The 21,611-nt window shown below is 40.2% G+C and overlaps 1 protein-coding gene across 3 annotated transcripts in view; it reads right to left on the reverse strand.

Annotated features, from left to right (window-relative positions):
• Nucleotides 1-2,124: 2,124 nt before the first annotated feature.
• ITCH (itchy E3 ubiquitin protein ligase) overlaps nucleotides 2,125-21,611 on the reverse strand; it is a 51,560-nt gene continuing 32,073 nt past the window's right edge. For all 3 annotated transcript variants that reach the window (XM_081009220.1, XM_081009222.1, XM_081009221.1), the window contains 13 exons: nucleotides 20,692-20,776; nucleotides 16,546-16,674; nucleotides 15,739-15,811; nucleotides 14,581-14,652; nucleotides 14,230-14,318; nucleotides 12,587-12,746; nucleotides 11,497-11,630; nucleotides 10,240-10,380; nucleotides 9,679-9,799; nucleotides 9,052-9,156; nucleotides 7,775-7,871; nucleotides 6,635-6,707; nucleotides 2,125-5,346 (listed from right to left, as the gene is read on the reverse strand). In XM_081009220.1, coding sequence (XP_080865346.1) covers nucleotides 5,247-5,346; nucleotides 6,635-6,707; nucleotides 7,775-7,871; nucleotides 9,052-9,156; nucleotides 9,679-9,799; nucleotides 10,240-10,380; nucleotides 11,497-11,630; nucleotides 12,587-12,746; nucleotides 14,230-14,318; nucleotides 14,581-14,652; nucleotides 15,739-15,811; nucleotides 16,546-16,674; nucleotides 20,692-20,776 — 1,379 coding nt within the window. In that variant the 3' untranslated portion in view covers nucleotides 2,125-5,246. The remainder of the gene's footprint in view (nucleotides 5,347-6,634; nucleotides 6,708-7,774; nucleotides 7,872-9,051; nucleotides 9,157-9,678; nucleotides 9,800-10,239; nucleotides 10,381-11,496; nucleotides 11,631-12,586; nucleotides 12,747-14,229; nucleotides 14,319-14,580; nucleotides 14,653-15,738; nucleotides 15,812-16,545; nucleotides 16,675-20,691; nucleotides 20,777-21,611) is intronic.

Below are 21,611 nucleotides of genomic sequence, written 5' to 3' on the forward strand. Positions count from 1 at the left end.
TCTCCCTCTCGCCGTGGCTAAAATAGGAATTGGATGGGGAAAGAGATTGCTACCTGGGTTCTTATGGGGGAGGGTGTAGAAGTATGTAGAAAGAAAGAAAGCAATAAGTAATTTAGTGTTTGAACATAAGATTGGCTTAAAAGAGAACAAGCATTATGGGACATTTTCAAAGCACGCTTAAAAGGAGGTGGGGTGGAGAGGGCGCTGGACAAATTTCGCCTGGGAGAGAGTCTTGATGCCACTGCCAAAGGGTGGGGTGGGGGCTGCTTTCGGTATTCAAAACCATCCAAGTTTTAACAAACGCAGTCCTTGGGAAAACGAGACCCCAAATCGTTTAAGTGATCTGTGAATTTTCAGCTGTCATTGGGCTGCTGGGATTGAAGGGACACACGACTTTAGGGAAGGGTGCAGGTTACCCAACCCTGGATTAGGGCTTGAGAAAGATCAATACCAACCCCTTAAATTTATCCAGGAAACACACTGGCACCAGTGATTTTCTTAATTGAGAAAAGGCTGATAAAAGGTCTGCAAACCACCCACCCTCATTCTCTCACTCAAATTCCTGCTTAGCTACAGGCCACAGAGTTAAGGGCAAGGTTGGGTGGCAGGGAATGGTAACACCCCCATGTACATGTTCTGTACCTAGAAATCCCCACGAAGCTTACTGGTATCACCAGCAGCAGCAGCAGGGGAGCCGCAGCAGAGCAGGTAAACTTTTGCCATCTCTCCCTGATCTGCATTTGCTGCTGCTCTCTCTGCAAGGAAGTGGGCAGCCACTGGATCATGGACGACAGGTTCCCACCCCACTGATTTGCAATAGCTGGCCTGGACACCAGGCTTCTAGCTGGGGTGGGGAGATCAAATATAAAACCAAACAAATCACAGGGTTGACATAGCTGACTTCTGGGTTAGGGTGTGTTGGTATTTGAGGTTTGTTTTGTTTCATCTGCTGGTTAGCGGTGGAAGTATGATTTTTGTTTCACTTTTAGTGCATTGCCAAAGTTTTCTATCACAATTATAGGGGGTTGTGTGGTTTTTAACATGCCATATGAGATGTCTGTTTAGTATCAATTCTCCCCTATGATATAATGTATTTATGTGTATATCTTCCCACGTAGGTCATTTGAAAGCCTTTTAAAAAGCAAGTGACTATAACGTTTAATAAATAACCACGCTTAGCCTCATTCTGTAAATGTGTTGTTTCGCATGAGGCCTTGCTTCCTCATTAACTCCTCTCAGTTTTAATAGCACAACATGCTATTTTAGTGCATGGATGGCTAACCTGTGGACTTCTAGAAATGGCTTTGCTCCAGCTCCCATCATCCCTGGCAGTGCTGGATGGGGCTGCTGGGAGTTTGAGCCCAACAAAATCTAAAAGGCCCCAGGATAGTCACCCCTGATTTAGCAGAGGGCACACAATTGCTGGCTTTTTGACACTACCGTATTCAAGTGCTATTCTGCCATCTAGTGACGTGGCCAGGAAATACATGTCTATACCAGTAACAGAAAAATTCATAACGAATGTCACTAAAATGCAGTTACCTTAGGACTAGGACTTGCAGTAATGTAGAAGTTTTGGATATGGGAAGTCCATCAATGTAAATGGGTTTCCTCAGTTATAACTGGATGCAACACTTTGACCCATTTGTGATCAACGACAGTGAGAGCATAGCATACGCAAAAGCTTTAGTCATCAAAACAGGAAGCTTATGATTGATGTGCGACAATATTTCCTGGTACTGGTTTGTTACTGACAGTGACATTACAATATCTCCACCTCACAATGGCAACCTAGGCTAAGACTAGTTCACTAAGGAGTCAACAGGATAGGAGAGAATTACAATTGTGCAGACAGCTACAAGGTGTGTGTTCAAAGTCCATGAAGCACATACATGTCAGTGTGAAATAAAAGGGAAACTTTAACCTAGATGAAGCGTATGTGATGTGGAATTCGCCCCTTTGGTAAAAACATAAATAAAAACAAACCCAACATTTCGTATAACATACACAATTCCATTTAAGTGACGATTAGAGTGAATGTACGTTGCTCAGTGACTGTTGTTGCATTGTTTAATGCTTTTAAGAGAAACATTTCACACCATACAAGGAATGACAACCACCACCAACTTTTCAGTACTTTTATAAAAGTTTGACTTGGTGAGAGACTTTTACAGTTACCTGAGTATTTGAAATTACAGTTCAAGGAAAATTTAACAATGGGATTCCAGTACAGTATTTTACAATCCAGTGCCTCTGATCCCAGTTCATAAACTAGTTAGCTAGGGCACATATACATAACAATGATTCCAAGGGGGCGAAGGGGGGGGGGGACGTGACAGACCATCACAAAAGGAGCTGGAGATACCAATGCACTGAATGGAGCTTCAATTCAAACCCTGCTGTAGTGTGTATTTATGATGAATATGAATCAAGAGCGCTACACAATGAAAATGGCTGATCATGAAACCTTACACACTAAAAACTGGAAATGTAAATTCCATACAACCTATCCTGAGCTTTCCAGAAAGATAAGGCTTAGAAAAAATTAAGATCTGTAGGTTGAAGTACGTACTTTCATAAGGCAAAAATTCAAATAATTGATTAATGTTTCCAGTCAGATTGTGATGTTATCACACGCATGCAGCAGAATGTGGTTGTTATTGCTGTCCACATGCTGTCGAAGCTGTTTGAAGCAGACAAGTCTTAATATTTGCAGAAAGGACTTGTTGCAATCCAATTCATTTCAATCCGTCGCCCATCAAACCAAACTGTGCTTCCACAAGTCTCCCAGGTTCCCACAATGAGAAGAGTGCGCCGACTGCTCAAATTACTTTTTATTATTGCAACATTACATGGCATAAAAATAACAGAATTTAGAATTTACAATGCAAAGGGACTTTAAAAGTAAGTTTTCATTCTGATCTTAGAAATATTGCAAGCATAATGCTTAACAACAAATCTCTTTTAACAATACTTCATGGTCAAGATTCCATTTCTTAAATATCCTCAGTTTTGAGTGTTCAAAATACTTTCTTGTGCTTGGGATATCCAGCCCCCATTACCCATGTAATACAGCAGTAAAGACAAATAAACATGCCATTTAAATTAAAATAAATTGAAGAAGCTAGACCCCCAGACTGCAAAAATATATACAAGCTTTTACTTTTTCCTGAACTAAACATCTGAGCCATAAAAATATTAAACAGCCTTGCGCCCTATAGAACTAGGGCTTCAGCTATTTCAATTAGAACTACTCTTTATTTTAAAAATATAGGGCAGAAAGCCTTTTGAATGATATTTATACATTAACAATATTCCTAGGTCCCTAAACAAATCATGAGCCATTATGGAGAACAGACTATTTTCCATAGCTTACTCTTGGTTACTTCATTTCATTTCTGTATTGTAAATGTTAGTTAACTAAGATGTATTAAAATCAATAAACAAAATATTTCTAAGGCTTTTTCTCCTCCGTAAGCTATATTTCTAATACACCCATCAGGTGTTCTGATAGGTGGCATAGGTAGACATATCTCCAGCATTCACACATGCGTCCTCTACCCACAGAAGCAGTAGGCCATTTGTGTAAGGGGAAAACTTCTACACATATATATTAGAAGACACACTGAAATGGAGGAAAAGGAGAGCATGTTCTATTACCCTCTTCTTGTAAGCTCCAGCCGAGGGGAAATGGGCTGCTTATTTTACTTCACAGAAGAGTCCTAAAGTCGGACAGTTGTAAAAATGGTTGAGCCCACTAGCTTTCAGTAGCCCTGAATTAAGTCTCCCCCCTCCTTGCCCCCACCCCTCCAAGTCTGGATGGGGAAGATGATATTTGTTACCAAGACAAAAATGTTTGATCTTCAACTGTCACGGCAAGCTTTCAAACTTTGCTGCCTGCGCACAGCAGAACAATGCAAGTATATAGTTATCAACATGCACTACTGCCGGTTCAAATATCATCACTTCTCCCATTTCACAGCTGCATGCACACCATGGAATTATAACAACCTGGAGGAAAGGATACAAGGCAGCCAAGCTGGGGTAAAGAACAAAGTGCTTTCGTTCCAAAACTGGGAGTGTAGTTTAAGTACTGTTGTAAGCTATGATGGAAGTTTTGAAATTGTGATAATATAAATAACTGAAGCGCAAATCAGATTTAAAATCAAGGGCAGCACAAGCTGCCTGTAAGAAGCTGCTCAGAGTGCTAGCCTAGAAGATGCACAGTCTCCATCCTCTAAAGGGTTACTGGGTGGGTTTTCCAATGTAAAATTTGGATTCTTTCAAGAATTCCACTATTGCACATCTATTTCCTACAATACAATTCAATGCATGTTGACTCAGAAGTAAGTTTCACTGTGCTCAGTGAGGTTCACTTCCAAGCAAATGTGCACAGGATTGCAGCCCCAGAGAAATTAAAGTGGCGGTTTCATGGCAATGATTCAGCCACTACTTGGAAGTGATATTCCCTCATTCAGAGGAAAACAAGAGTTGTTCATTTCAGGCATTCGCCTACAAACAGGACTGGAAATGAATTCCAGCTGCTGCCTTTTAAAGAGACCTTGTATTCTCTTTTAAATTCGCTACTAAAGTTGTCAAGAATAAGTTAAAATTCCTATGAATCTGAAGAAGCACATTCAAATGTAGGGATAAACCTGAGGAATGTGATCATCATGGTTAAATAAATAAAAGTGCTATGCTCTGTAAGTGTGCATTAGCTTTTCAGGTCCTACTCTGCAGCTTGAACTGAGGTGATGCGGGAATAAAGTTTGGAAGGCAAACACAGTTAGATCTCACTTGGGTAAGAAACAGTTAACATAAGCAATGGATCTGTTTACAGCACCTCCAGAGTCTGATTGCAAGGAAGCACTGTTAGCAGTAGGATGGGTGGTGCAGCAGCAAAAAGATGCTACTATAACAGAGTAACTTTTTTAAAAAAGTCAAGAACACATTCCAGTTAATGAACATGACCCAGGACAGAACCCCAGAAGTACAGGAAGCCTCTGGTTAGGGAAGATTTCATTTATAGTTGTATTATTCTTGGATTTCGCAAAGGGACTCAGGAGAAATCAATAATTAGTGGGAATAAAATGGCAGGATAACATCCATTTACTTACACACTAGCAATTGTTTAAATAAATCAAGGTCAAGTCCTGTTTACAGTAAGAAGTGCAACTAGCAGAGGCAGTGAAGAACTCACACCATATATGACTTAACGTTCTTCAGGTGCAAATTCTCCCCAATTGTTATTCTTGCCCGAATCCTTCTGTTTCTTCTATTGCAAACAACAGCTTTTCCTTCAGTTGTTCATAACTCTTGTATGGCGGCAAGTCCAAGCGGTTGAAACTGAAAATAAGCAGCAAACCTCACTTTCATTTGAATAATTAACCCACAAACACAGGAACAAAAGTTCCCCACTATTTACACCATTGACAGTTTAAAACGTGAGAGGCATAATTATCTGACATTATTCCTCAACTTTGGTTCACAGCAACAACCTAGGTACAATACTGTGAACTTCCAGGTTTCTATCTTTTGTGCTAATCTGTTTCATTCTATTAGGAACATACTGTCCACAGGGTTGAATCCAGACGCTGCCCTCAATGAACAGAAGGGCTCCTTCTGCACATACAAAACTTTTAATCAAGGAATCCTACTGGCAGAAGATGGGTGCCTCTTCCAATTTCTCCTTCCCCCTGCAGCTGGCAGTGTCATTTCCCACTGCAAAGGGAAGTGAGCAATGTCTCCTCCCCCACTTATATCAGCTGAAGTGAAAGGTTCAATTTCAGAGTAAGTCTATGTTTATATCCCAAGACCTTAGAGAACACTGATTTTAATAGGACTGTGAATGAATCTGTTTTTCAATACTGGTTGTTGTTGTTTTTAAAAAAACGTTTTCACAACTTTTCATTCCTGGGCAGGCAAGAATATCTATATCTAAAACAGAGTGAAGGAGAGCCTCATCAAGGACTGTCATGTAGAATGGTATAGCAATGCTCTCAACATGCTTGAAATGTTTATTTTGGCATCTGACAATATGGTAAATTAAGAAGCAGCAAAGAACATCTTAAATACCAAATTATGTTTTGTATGAAGGCACACCATTTGCTAAAGGCAACACATGATTTTGTGTGTCTAGTGTTGAGGCTACAGGACCCTAATGATTCCTTGTGAAACGGATTTAAGCAACCAATTACACAAACCAAATTACTCACATTTCTTGTGAATTTGATCTAAAAAATACAGTACACCTGTCATTCGAGATGAAATCAACATAGGTTGAGCAAAAGTAAAGATAGCTATACAGCAGACTTACTTTAAGTGCTCATTTTTAAACCAGAAACTTTGGCTCTCTGGGCTACCACACACATTTTGTGGAGTCAAACATGAGTTTGCTATCAAGTGTACAGTTAATAAGAAGCTCCAGTTGATTATATTTTTATGATGCATATTGACAATGTTGTATGTCACATTCATATGTGTGCCATGTATTAAGGTGTAATTTTATACATATTATGTGTATAACTAAAAAACGTGATGTGGTGCTACATCTCTTATTTAAATTCCAAATAGGATCATCAACTGTAGAAAGAAGTATCAGAATCACAAATCTCATCTAATATATTTTACTCACCAGGTATGGCTTCTAGGTAACCAGTTTTCTTTGCCAACTTTCTCAATACAAAACTTCTGAGGTCCATTACTCCCTAAAATAAAATAATAATAATAATAATACAGGATATGGGAAAATAAAAATTGCAAAAAAAAAATTCCATAACTAAATACACATTGAAAATAAAATCAGTTTAGGCCCAGACATTTGCATTTGATAAGAAGTAACCCTAAGATGAGTTCTCAAAGTTTTAAGAACTCAGATGTATTTTATGTCAATAGAAGACACTGGTCATACTATTGAATTCCTGTCAGCAAAATCTTCCCAGTAAGTGGCATTGCCACTACAGCATGGTAAAATATTGTCATGCAAAGCTCTTACATGGGTCAGAAATGACCAGGGAGTCATAAAGTGCTTTATGCCCCACGGAGGACCTTAAGGTCCATAAATAGCAACACCATAGAGGTCCCAGGCCCTGAGGAAGTTAGATTAGCTTCAACCAGGGCCTTCTCAACACTGGCTCCAGCCTGGTGGAACGCTCTGTCTCATGAGACCAGGGCCCTGCGGGATCTGATTTCTTTCCGCAGGGCCTGTAAGACAGAGTTGTTCCACCTGGCCTTTGGCTTAGAATCAGTTTGATTCCCTCCCCCCTCTTTCTTTTTCCTTTCTCCTCCTGTGAAGAGGCTGCATCCTAATGTTTTAACGTATTTTAATCTTGTTTTTTAAATTGTATTTTAATCAACTTATTTTTATTATTGGTTGTTAGCCGCCCTGAGCCCGGTCTTGGCTGGGGAGGGCGGGGTATAAATAAAATTTATTATTATTATTATTATTATTATTATTATTATTAAGCCTCTAGATGAAATTATTGCAATGCTTTATACATTGGGCTGCTTTTGAAGACAATTTGGAAACCATAAGTAGGGCAGAATTTGGCAGCCAGATATATGCTTTGACCACTCAGGCCACCAATTCTGGCCTGAGTAGAAAGTCAATTTGCTCCCAAGCCTAATTGGAAGTGCTGGTTTTGACCCTATATGCCTTGGGACCACCATACTTCAAAGAACACCTTTCCCCAAAATTTTGAACTGGCAACTCAAGCCAACATTCTGACACACAGTGTCATCCTGCTCTTGCACACTTAGGAATAATTTTGCATACCCATGAGGTCAGAAAATCCTCCAACTGGTAATCGGCATGTTCCAGTAACAAACTGTAGTAGTCTCATCCTCTTCTCATTATCTATGTCCTTCACAAACTGAAAAAGAACACATTTAAAATACCTGTACAGACCCCATCCCTATTCTAGTCTTAAAAACAAATAACATTTATATAATCCATTCTCATATCCTTGTGTTTTGAGGTTCTATTGTTTGGTAAAAGGGTAGTGGAAGGAACAAGGATAGAGGCATAGGGAAAACAAAGACAGCTTCCATGGGGAATAGTAGTGGAAAAGCCTTTCAAGGAAGCTGATTTCACTAGAGTGCCTGGATAAGCTTCTGAAGTATTAGTGTGAGATATCACTGGTGTTAGCTGTATTCCACTGAAGATTTTGTATGGTTTAAAGACTGTAAAATGTCCTAAGAGGTAACTAAAAAAATAAATTAAAAAAAGCCTTTCCTCCTCATCCATGATTTCTTTTTCCAAGCCTGGAGATGCCCACATTCTTCAGTGTTTGTTATCTCATTCCCAGGTAAAGAAAGGATTTGAAAAAAAGAAACATTTTTGCACAGTTCTGAACATATAGATCCATAGAATAGTTTGTACGCAACCACAAAGTAGCAGCCACATAAGATCACTTTAAAAAGACTGCCAAAGGACACTGTACCTTAGTTTTTGTCAGCCATTATATACTATCATTTTTAACTTTGTCACCTAAGTCTGGCTTAACTATTGCCATATTTTTCATACATAGAACTTGTAGCATACGTGCAAAATGTTCCAGCTTCAATCCCTGGCATCTCCAGATAGGACTGGAAAAAGACTGCTGTCCTAAACCTTGAAAAGCCACTGCCCATCAATGTACTCTACAATTAAGGTAATACTGAGCAAGATGGACCCTGTTCTGACTAAGTGTAAGGCAACTTCCTATGCTTAAAGTATTTTTACTATCCCTCACATAATTCCAGTAGGAAAGCTGCTACTTTTCCCATTTTTAGATGAGCAAGAAAGGCTGAACAATTGTGACATGCACAGGGTCAAGTAGCATCTATAGCTGGGTATAAACCAGAAACAGTTTTAAGGTGCCACAAAACTCCTGTTATTTATGCAGCAACAGTCTTAGCATGGCTCCCCCTCTGAAATCTGTTGGCATTCTGTAATCTTAAGTTTATAGGGCTAATACTTAGGTAACTATTGGAACAAGAACAGAAGAGATCCTAGATTCCCAGAAGTTCCATTAGTGGTACATTTGGCACAATTTTTGCTGCAATACAAACCTGCCAAAACCACATTATTTGCTTGCTTGTTCTGGTATAATGTCGGTAGATGGTATGCCTTTGCCAGTCAGTCAAGTCAATCTCTTGCATTCCACACAACAACACCTTTTTGAAGAGAAATAGTTGAACACCAGCTAGGTTAGTGAAACTCTGATGCCATGATACGTTGGTGTAAGAGATGATGTAAGAATCTCTTAGATACTCAAAGGGTTAATGAAGAGTTAGTATCTTTCTAGATATGGTGCATTTAGGAATTCATTTTCTAGCTCAGTTGTCCAAGTATTTAAACACAATTGTAGCACCCTTGTTTAGAAGAGTTTCATATGTACAGGGCGATGTGCCTCTGTGTTAAAACATGTTAAAATATACTTTGCCATGTTAAGGTGATTGTCTACCTTTGAATTAGGCTGTGTGATGCCCTCCAGGTGCTATGAAACTATCCTGACCAGAGTCAATGCTGGTTGGGTTGTAGTCCACAATGGCTGGCTACTCCAGGTTAACTAAACTGCAACATCTTTATTATAACTCTGCTATGACTCATGTCATAAAAGTGAACCACATTTATAAGCCCCTCAAATATGCTAACCATTTCTCAACTAAGCCTTATGCCCAAAGGATTAGACATACCTCAAGCTCTTTTGCATCAAAGTACTGCAAGTACTGCTGTGGTAAGATCTCATTGAAACCTTCAAAGAAAGCTTGTGTCTGCTCTTCAACACCCCGGGAAAGTCTCCACTCTGCCACTAGCCTGGAGTATGAAAACACACAGTTACTCCAAACAGGCCCAACCAAGTCTGAAAATGTTGATTTTTGATGAGCAACAAAATTAATTAAATTGTAGTAGGTATTATAGTAGACAAGACATTGAATTTGCAGTGGAAGGTCCACCTCCATGGCAGAATTACAACACTGTGCCGTGCGACACAGGCAGAGGTTACTGCTTAAGACTATAGAACACCAATCATGATAGTTTCCTATGCATGAATATGCTCACGCTGTATTTCGGGCAAGACTAGCTTTGATGTAGCAATTTGACTATTTTACTGATAAGCCCACATCTATTTTACATGTGGGCCTTCATGAAGAGGTTTGATAATACTTCCAAAACATTAAAAAGGGAAAGTTTATATAATTAAAAAACAAATGGTTAAAAGATAAAATAAACTTGCAAACCAACTTTGAACTTACTTAATGTATTCCTCTTTGTTTTCCTCAGTAACCAGGATGTTGCTGCCATTGGGTTTTAAATCATGGCTCTTTATTTCACCTAGAATTTCCTTATCAACTGAGAAATACATCTCCAGGCCACATTCCTCAATATTGTTTTCCCTACAAAACAAATACCATATATATTAACTACAGAAACCTATTTTCATGAAGTGCAATCAGCAGTATCATTAAACAAGTTGATGTCACAAGCCGAAAATTCCTTTAGTTCATCAACAAATGGAGAGGGAGGCATATTCTACAATGAGATTTACAAAAATTTGTAAGGAAAAAAGGTTTTCTGAATTTTGGTGTTGAATGTTCATACATATTTTCTGTATACCAAAAAGTTTGGTATCTATACTAGCTATCCAGCAATAATTTACAGTACCTCAGAATTGGCACACAATAATATTTAACAGGTACATACCGTATTTTTCGTACCATAGGACGCTCCGTCCCATAGGATGCACCTAGTTTTTTGGGGGGGGAAATAAAGGGGAACAAAATTTCCTTTATTCCCCCCCCCCCAAAACCAGGTCAGGGAACAGCGGGATGGCGGCGCTGCGCCTCCCCGCTGTCCCCCGAGCTTGTGGGGCTAGCCGATGTCTGCCCGAAGCGTGGGGCGCTCTGCTTCAGGGTGCTCTGCACGCCGGGCGGCAGGCTGCTATCCGCAGCGTGGGGAGCCCAGCGGGAACTCCCACAAGCTCCCCAGGCTTGCTGATAGCTTCCTGAAGCCTGGAGAGCGAGAGGGGTCGGTGCGCACCAACCCCTCTCACTCTCCAGGCTTCAGCGAAAGCCTGCATTCGCCCCATAGGACGCACACAGATTTCCCCTTCATTTTTGGAGGGGAAAAAGTGCGTCCTATAGGGCGAAAAATACGGTACTTTACATTTCATATCAAGTATTTTATAATTACTACTTCCCATTTTTAAAAAAACAAATGGTCAAAGCAGTTTACAATCCAAACAAAATATTACAAAAAGATTTAATGCCTGGCAAAATAAGGAATGTCAATATTCACTTCAGTTTTGAGGCAAATGTTCTTATTTTTAAAAATCACACTTGAACAGTAAAACTGACTTTTAAAACAAACTGCAAATATGTTTTTTAACACTAATCCATACATATCAAATCACAGCACTGATTTTCAAATGTGCATACATACCCACACACAAAGTCACACATTCTAACATCTACAATATTTCAAGAATTGAGAAGCTGACTTCAGAAACTCACTTTACCCAGATGAGTGAGTTGTAAAACTCAGGATCTACAGATTCTAAATCCTTTAGTCCTACTGGCTTGTTGAGGATACGTTTGTAGAATGGTAGAGAAAAACCCGTGTCTATAAATTTCACATGGAATAAAGCCTGCAAAAGATGGAAACTATTAATTATTTGTTTTATAGGAATCCTTGTCTAGTCAATCTCATAACCAGCAAACAGGTGCCTGCAGCCTAGATTTTGGAAGAAACAATGAATTAAAGGCCATCTTAAAGTCACTCAAAAACCAGTAACTATTTCCTTAGGTGGATGTGCTGCGTTGATGGTTACTGGTGACAAGAGAAAGGGGAAGCACAGAAAACGTGAGGTATAATCCCTCCCTGTGTGAAATAGGCTATAATTCCCCATGATACAGATTATGTGTGGGATTCACCTAATGAATCCCATCTGTGGAACCCCTGTGCAAGGATTTCCCCTTGCACAAGAGGGCTTTCCCCCCTCCACTCAGGCAGAATTTTCAGGTGGTGCTTTTACTGGAAAATTGCTATAAAATACTATATATTTTGGAGCTGTAGGTTAATATGGATGATATCCATAAAAGCCACACTCAACAGTATAGCCATTGAAATCAATGGATTCAAGTAATTATTTATTATACTCAGGTGGCCTATAACCCGTACTTCATTAAAACCAGCCCTAGAGTAGGGTGCAACTTAAAAATACACAATTCATAATAAAACAATTTGAAAAAAATCAAATAATAAACCAAATTTACAGCACAGCACAAGCATGACCAAGCATGTTTTCACTGTCGCCAGCATTAAGGAAAAGAAACAGATTTAAGCACCTGGTATGTTTTAAAATACACTAGAGTGTAAGAGTGCAATGCAATGCACTGCACTGCAAACAACGCCGTAATCCCTCTTGTCAATAGTGGGTTTCTTCAGTCTAGGTTTCCCTGGCCCCACATGCGGACTTAAGAGTTTCTGCTACACATTAAGAATTTTTTTTTTTAAAATCCTCATTCTACCAGGAAACTTTCAACTTGTCCTTACTATGTTCCCAGAAACTCCCCTATTTATTATTTTGTGCTCTGAACTCACCATGGCAATAAATCTGCCAATAAAGTGGAAGTATTTCAGGTGGTCTGGATTGATGTAAGAAGCTGGATTTATCTGTAGGCAGTAGTTATCCTTTCCTGCATATTCAAACAGGCAATACATTGGGTTCAGCACTTCATGCGACAACAGAAAGAACCATTCCCTGAAACCACATAAAGAACTCACAGTCAACACCACAAGAACCAAGTATTAGGTTTAGACATTGTGTACAGAGTGCTAATTTAACCTCCAAAGCTAACATAAAACTATTGGGGCAATCTATTATGTTCAGCCTGCCCACAGCTAGTTGGAATGAGCATGTCAAGTGCTTGGATAGGACACCAAAAGTAGTTCTCAGTTATAGAAATTCCGGTGCTTCTAAAAAGACTAGGATTACTCAAGGTTCAGATGCAGATAATTAGCAATTTACTTCTGCTGGCTTCAGCTCCTACATGCGGTACTGTTTGAGGCTTATCATTTTTCTTTTGCATATGGAAACTCAGGGTTCTCTTTATAAACAGGCCAACACTATTCTTGCAATGCCCATGTACATCTCTTAAACAATGTCACAATATTGAGTGAAATTAATTATGTCCAAGATGCAGCCCTGTGACTTTTGATGTGGAATCAGATGTTCGGTTCATAAATACTGATGCTGACTTTACATTTTTTTAAGATGAAGAGTGTATTGACTGATATGCCGGGCTATTTGGCTTTAGAATAGACACTTACAATCAGTATAGCCCGAGTAGATAAAATCATTTTAAAGATAGTTATATGTATAACGAAGGACTGACCCAGCACTAAAGGTATGGTTATTTTGAGTGCCGCAAAAACACAAAACTAGGAATCAGTTTTAGTGGTTATCAAACTTTTTTTATTACATCAGCTAAAGAACCAAGTATTGTGAGTCTAGTCCAACTCAGCTGATACAAATCTTACCAGGACACATGAAGATGTAAGTCAGGGGTAGGGAACTGGATTCAACCCAAAGGCCAGAACATGTCCTCCCCACAAAGGCTACTTTGACAGCTGGGTGGTGCCAGCCACTTGTCAAAATCGGTGACAACTTCAAAGGGGCCTACTGTTGGCAGTGACCAGCTAATTGGTGCCAACAGCAAACCTTGCTTTGTCCATCTGTAGGCACTGATTGGACTCAAAGTGTTCCCGTAAAGAGACAATTTCCCTCTGCAAACGAGCGAAGTCTGCTGAAGGAAAATGCCCATTTGCAGGCATGTTTTGCCAAGGCACAATTGAGAGCACACTTCAAGCTCCTTATTGTTCCCTTGCAGCCATGTGATGTCATGCGTGGGATGAATAGGAATGGTTTCCAGTCAAATTAGGAAAGCTAATTAGGTCCACAGGCTGAAGCTTTCTCACCAATGATATTAATGTTATCCATGATACTAGAGCCCAAATTTGTTTACTGAAAAGTTGTGTATATAACACACACGCAGCTTTAAATCTGCAAGTTTCCCTTTTCTGGATACTGACAAGTTAAACCCCAAATTAGATAGAACTTTCCAAAGAAAAGGGTCATGGTTTTTAAAAAATGGAAAGCACTCAGAGTTGTCTAAAAAGCTTTCCTACCAAACAATTTCAAGTGCCTATGGTTCTATTTGTTTTACATAGTAAGACATCCCTACCGTGCAACACCTCCATAATCTAATCCTTCTTCTCCAGGGAAAATGACCCACAAACGTCTTCGTAGGTCCGCAGGGCTGAGACTCATTATCTTAGTGGAAGAAGTATTAGAAGATTAACATTCTAATAATTGTTCACACAGTCATGCACATTAAAATGGACACTGGTATATGGTGGTTTTGCTGTTTTACTCATTTATTCTGGATCAGCAGATCCCTGAAACATTTAATAGGCCATTTAGACAGGAAGGTTGACACTGAACAGATTAGAGAGGGCTGAAATATAGTTCAGATCAAATACACATACTCCACACATTTTACAATGCTTTAAGTGCTGAAACACAGCTCAATTACCTGCTGAAATGAATCTTCAAACAATGTTTTTCTGCTCACTGTGATTTTAATGTGCTGGGGCAGGGCCAATTGCTAAAATGTAAGAAACAGATTTGAAAAACAAGCTAACGACATAATAGGACAATAGATGATAAAGTATATGAAAATACTGAATTCAAGAAACCCTGGTTGCACATATGTGAACTGGTTTGCATGTACAGTATAGTCTTTATCCTAAGATATCCCTTCCACATGTGCATGTCAGCTATGAATCTGAATGCAGGCAGATCTAACACACAGGGCAGATCTACCATGAATGAATGGAATAGAATGATGTGCTTCCATCTGTGGCAGGTGTGGGGAACCTGTGGTCCCCTAAATGCTGCTTGACTACAATCCCCATCGTCCTTGACCATTGGCCATGCTGCCTGGGGCTGATGGGAGTTGTAGACCCACAATATCCAGAAGACCAAAGGTTCCCCTCCCCTGTTTTACAGATAGGTGCAACTGTGAATTATTTTCCCATGTGTGGTACTAGCTGCTTCCAGTGTATTGTTGCATACACATATCCTTGAAAAGGGGCCATTGACACCATGGCTAGATATTGCCAGTAAAATAAAGTTGTTGTATGTGGATGGTATTCCCATTGATGTTTATGAATAATTCCAAATATACACAGTGAAAATAGAAGCTCTGTAAACTTTATTTTGTAAAACAACTCCAATTTGAACTTATGCTGAGAGAAGCTTACTCCTTTGTGCATTCATCTAGTTTACTAATGCTTTCACCTGACAAAGTTTAATTATTTAATGACTGCCCTGTGGCCAAAAACCTCCAAGGATGTTTTTGAGTTGGCATGTAAGACAAACTCTAAGATAATGCTTTTATCTGATGGCAAATTATCACAGTTATTCTCATTAATATTCATTTGTTAATGTAGAGGACAGTGCAGTGGAAGATTCTGAGTATCCTCTCCCTCAACTCTTCTTTGGGGTGTCCAAAAGAGTTACTGCCACCACAAATTCACCAAGCCTCATGAAATCCCACAGGGCATGGGGGTTTGTGGAACTGGCAGCTCTTTTAGAAACATACATACAGTACTATGTAGCATAGATTATGACAATGGACTCACTAGAAACTTGCAGTAAAACTCTTTCCCCAAAATAAAACATAACTTACCTGACACCAAAACCGGAAGTATTGGACCTTTGCTTTGAAATCACGAACATAGGCTATCTGGGGTCCATTATCTCTGGAAACAGAAGTAAAAAAATCACTTGAATTGTCATCCATTTCAGTTCCTTGCCTAGTTAACTGATTCACAAAAGGAAGGTTCATTTTGTGGAAGCATATAGCTACAATATAGCTAGGTAAATTATTCCTTAGGAACAAAATCATTTCCCTTCTTCCCTTTACTTAGTGGCATGCTACTAGTACACCAAGGAGTTGTAATTTTCCATGGGCCTCTATAGGCTTTCCTCCTAGCATGGTAGCAGCCAATTAGGGAAGGATGCAAGAGATTGATCCTATTTCCCCCTCTTCTCTTACCTCAACCTGACTGCTACTGCCTCTCCTACTTTCACCATTCCATTAACTAGGTGTGATTAAAAGGGAAGGGTGGAAGGGGATAGAGGGAGCTAGATGAGTGAAGAGTAAACTGGGAATTCTCTGATTTGAAATTTAATATTTGGGGTCTTTGAAACAAAACTGATAAAACGCTGAAGCGCAGGTTAAATAAGTACTAAAGGAAAAATTGATGTATATTATTTTATAAATAATGTAAGTATTTAACATTTAATAGCACATAAAAAAGAACCTTAGGCGAGTTGTTGAACATACTCTGCTAGCATTTTAAGAACAGGATCATTTGTTTTCACCACCAAAGGTAACCAAGTTTAATCGTACGGCTATCCAGCAGTGCGTATAACAGATGCCAATAGTAGAAAGGAAGTAGCAGTAATACAACATTGTAGTAAGAAAGCTTACAGAGCCGATTTCCCAGTACGAGGATCGATATAGGTAGTTGTTCTTCTATTGTGATCCACAAAATATGGAATTCCATCTACAGTGAATCTCATCTCCCAGCCCTCTGGCAAAGGTTTCTCATTCAATTGACTGCAGAAACAGATACACACAACACATAAATCTCATTATACATATTTTTCACACATAGTAAAAGGTACTGTTCCATTTTTATTCCAGATATTTCATTTAGCTTTATTAGACCCAATATAGTAAATCGAACTCTTAGTTATACTGAGCTCTAAGGAATGAACAGCTAACACCACAAATCCAAAATGGAAAACAGTTTGTCAAGAAGTTAAATGCCTACCCCCATCTCAAAAGGGAGCATGTGTTATTACAATTAATCACATGGAATCAGAATAGGGAAGAAAAATAAACATTACACCAGACAGCCTAGTAAGAGAAGACTCAGAAATACTTTATATCCTGCTCACAGAATGTAGGTTGATGTGTGGGTTACACCCTGTTTGCTTGTTACCTAGGACTCAGCTATACTCGTCAATTATATAGTTATAACCGCTTTATAAACACCAGATGGCGGAATAGAGTTTGATCTTTCACCATGTGATTTTCTATTATGAGCTTTATAACACGTTTTCTTGTAACTTTTTTTTAATGTGTCTAGCTCCTGCCTTAGTTATCTGTTGGTCACAAAAGAACTCAGGGAGCTTTATAGGAGTGTATCCATTCCCCCTCTCTGCTAATGTTATCTAAATGTCATCTTCTTCTTTGGCAATCACTCGTAGCCGAGTAAGACTGTCTTCCATAAACACAGTTTTAACAATGAGTCCGTAAGTGACTGTGGAGGCCAATTCTGGATCCACATGTCCTTTCACAGTGGGGACATTGGTTTCTGGGCAGGAGTTGATCATGGTGTGGATTTGCCAAGCGTGCCTTTCTCTTAGCATGTTTCTCCCTTGCGTCCTGAGTTCGAGTGTCTTCAAAGCCCATGACACCTTTGGTAAAGGCTGTTCTCCAACTGGAGCGTACTTTTTTTTTAGATTTGCCTTGAGACAGTCTTTAAACCTCTTTGGTTGACCACCAGCATTACACTTTACATTTTTAAGTTCGGAATAGAGTAGTTGCTTTGGAAGACGATCATCAGGCATCCACACAACATGACCAGTCCAATGCCAGCATGACATTATTACATGTAAGAGGTGTATAAACAGGTCATTTTCCAGTGTATTCAGAGTGTTTAAGTGTTTGGGGAGAAATCCTCACAGGATTACAGAAGTGCAGGGCTGGGATACACCTGAAGATTATTTAGCAGAATGCCTGTTTTTAAGGCCTCAAATATGTATTACTTTCTAATCCTTCTCGGAGATATTCTAGAGGGTATCTACTATGCCTTTAAAATATTAAGCTATTTTTCCATTCCTCCTTTTTTGAAGAATTCTAGCAAGATATGAAATAAGGAACAAGAGTAGAATGCTTATTGAAAACAAGTCTCTGCAAGACTCTGGCTGAGATCCAAGAAGGCAAAGTTCTTCCATGTGTGCAAGGCAGATTTCTGACTTTCTATTGCAGCAATGAGCACCTGTGCCTTTGGGAATGCAGCTTCAGAGGGTTCTTTGTGCAGCAGAAAGGGGGTGCTAAGAACACCTGCATCCAGGCAGATGACGACACATGACCTTTGAGATCTCCGCCTTTGATCATGTTATTAGGTTAGCCGATAAAAGAATGGCAAAATGAGTCAAAAGTTGTATAATATGCTGAGTCGCCAGCATGTAATTTGTAACACTGCACTAGATGCAATACGTTCTTTTTCCCACCAACTCACTAAGAATGGATATGAAATAAACAACAGGATATGATATGAAAGAAAATAAATAATATTGAGTACAAGAAATGTTTTTATTGTGTGTTGGATGCAAATATGAGGATTTCCTTTTTGGTTCTTCTAGTAATAATTTTCTTATGTTTTGTTTCAACAACAAATATTCCTCTTAAGAAACCACTTCCTCATATTTGCTACTTTATGTTCTCAATACACATTTTAAAAAAATCAATCTCCTTTATTGGCATAGAAAAAGTGCAGCGTATACATGGATCAGAACACAACACAGTTAATGGAGCATAGTAGGAAATACTTTAGGATAAAACTGTCCAAACATTGTGAGTTATGAAAATGGCTTTTAGGACCTAAAAGGTAAAAGGACCCCTGACCATTAGGTCCAGTCGTGACCGACTCTGGGGTTGCAGCCTACTGTGACATAATTTCATGGAATACACTTTTGATAAGCAACATGCTTTAGTAGTCTAAAATCTAGCCTTATTTCAGTTTAGATCCATTTCAACCTAGCTTCGAGACTGGTTTGGGCACTGAAACAGCCCCGGCAGCTCTGACTGATAACCTGTATGGAGAAAGAAACATGGGGAGTGCATAGTTCTCCTGGAGTGGTTCTGTGAGTTGGAGGCACTGCTCCTATCTGCGGGACCACCACCAGAGTAGGAGCAAGGGCAGACTGCTGCTTTTGGCATTTGTGCTGTGGGGTCCTATGGGGTTCCATTCTGTACCCCACACTTTTTAACATCTATGTAAAGCTGCTAGGAAGTGTCATCTGGAGATTTGGAGAACAGCATACCTAGTATGCAGATAATATCCAGCTCTTGCTCTCTCCATACCACTTTACTAGTGTCTGGAGGTGATAATGGGCTGATTCAATCCCAACTTAGATTGAATCTGGACACGATGCAGGTGCTGGTAGTTCTTATATTCAGGAATTGAAGCAACCTGTGTTAGTTGGGACTACACTCCTCCTGAAGGACAAGGTGTGTAGCCTGGGGGTGCTCCTGGAACCAACACTTTCAACTGGAAGCTCAGGTGGCTCCAGGGGCAAGAAGTGCCTATTTCCAGCTAGGGCTGGTTCACCAACTATAGTCCTTCCTGAACCAAGATACCACAGCATGGACCACTATGGCTAGGTTAACCTCCCATTTAGCACTACTGCAATGAGTTCTAAATGAGGCTGTCCTTGAAGATGGTTTAGAAGCTGGAGCTACTGACAATGCATCCATCAGCTGAGTGGCACTGCAAAGTGGGACCATATCTCAACAAATCTTAAGAACTGCATTGGCTGCCTGTTCGCTGATGGGCCCAACTTAAGGTTTTGATTCTGGTATATCAAACCCTATATAGCCTGGGCCCCAAGTACTTGATGAAGAACTTCTGCCAATATATCTCACTCTTAGACTTAAAATCTGCAGAGCAGGTCCTATTCATGATCCCACCTATGCCTGTGGTACATTATGCAGGGACCTGGGATATGGCCTTCTCTGCTATGGCACCTTCATTTTGGAACACCCTCCCATTAGTAATACATTTGTCCCCCTCAAAAACAGCTTGTTGTAGTCAGATAAAAACAGTTTTGTCCATCAGGTTCTTTGGGGGAGATTAGCAATCATGATGAACAAAATCATTCTTTGCTCATCAGAATATATACCGTATTTTTCGCTCTATTGGACGCAGTTTTTCCCCTCCAAAAATTGAGGGGAAATGTGTGTGCGTCCTATGGAGCGAATGCAGGCTTGTGCCATAGCCGCGCGCAACCCCTCCGGCAGGGAGAGGCTGCACGGGGCTGTGGCTTCTTTAGCCCTGCGCAGCGTCTCCCGGCAAGGAGAGGCTGCACGGGGCTAAAGGGGAAGCCAAAACAGCGAGCGGGATGGATCGCGCTCGCTGCCTTGCCTTCTTCCATAGCTGTGCGCAACCCCTCCGGCAAGGAGAGGCTGCACGGGGCTAAAGGGGAAGCCAAAACAGTGAGCGGGATCCATCCCGCTCGCTGCCTTGCCTTCTTCCATAGCTGCGCGCAACCCCTCTGGCAGGGAGAGGTTGTGTGCAGCCTGTACGCTGCTCTTTGGGGCTGGGGGGGGGAAATATTTTTTTCCTTGATTTCCCCCCCTAAAAACTGGGTGCGCCCTATGGTCCGGTGCGCCCTATGGTGCGAAAAATACGGTATGCGTTTTGGTTTTCATATATCTTGAGCTATGTATTTATTATTTGCTGGGGAATCTCTCTGGGATGAAGGAAAGTTTAGAAATAGTAGTAAATAGTGCTTGATTTTGGATTATGTTCTGAAGACTATTAAGAGAAGAGAAAAAGCTTACCCTTGGCTTCTGGGATCTTCCCACTGTGTGATGCGTGTATTGTGATTGACAAAATATACTCTGCCATTGGCATCTGTTCTCTTTTCTGAGGGAATATAAATTAGGACCATTTTAGTTACCATGGACATATCGTTTTAACGTTAAGATAATAGCAGTGAATTATATATGCCAGGACCTATGGGGAATATCTCACTTCTTTCTCCCCTCTGCAGAACTCTCTGCCAACAAAAAACCTCTTAAGGGTTGGGGGCCCTCATGAAAGACTTGGGATGTAGAACAGTGGAAACAGGAAATCTGGCAGAGGCAGCTTGCCTAAGCATGATCTTTTTTGTAGGGACACAAGGGGAAGCAGAGGGCAGGAGGGAAAGGAAGTTCACCTTGTGCAAGCGCTTCTTTAGATAGAACCCCATGTGTTTGGCAGTTCTGCTCCCCCCTTTGACTTGAATTGTGCCCAAATGCCCAGTCTGGAAACTTAGCATTTCATAACAGCTGTTTGAACATACCATCCAACTAATGAATACATTGTGTTCCATAATCTTAACTTCCTAGTTCATGAAACCTCAGTGGAACAGCACTTTATATCCAAGTCAAGGACATCTCCTTCAGGGAGAACCTTGAACAGGTCAATAGTATGTGAGATAGCAGTACAGATGATTGGTTGTGAGAGTAGGGCTCAGATTCCTGTCCTAGATGAAACACCGTTACTTATGATTCTGCTACTAAACTAATAGAGGTCTCTAGAATTGTATACCAACTCAATGACAAGAGACTATAATATGTATGAAATATAGGTCTTCACTCCTGAAGGCACACTCTTCCATTGCCTCCTGAAGCAGATGGAGGCCAACCAACGGGTCTTTATGCTTCTCAGATGAGCTGTGCTACATATTACACTATTCCTCTTGGGATATGAACACAAT

The sequence above is a fragment of the Podarcis pityusensis genome (assembly GCF_964106645.2).
Source record: "Podarcis pityusensis genome assembly, chromosome: 6".
Taxonomy (NCBI): Eukaryota; Metazoa; Chordata; class Lepidosauria; order Squamata; family Lacertidae; genus Podarcis; species Podarcis pityusensis.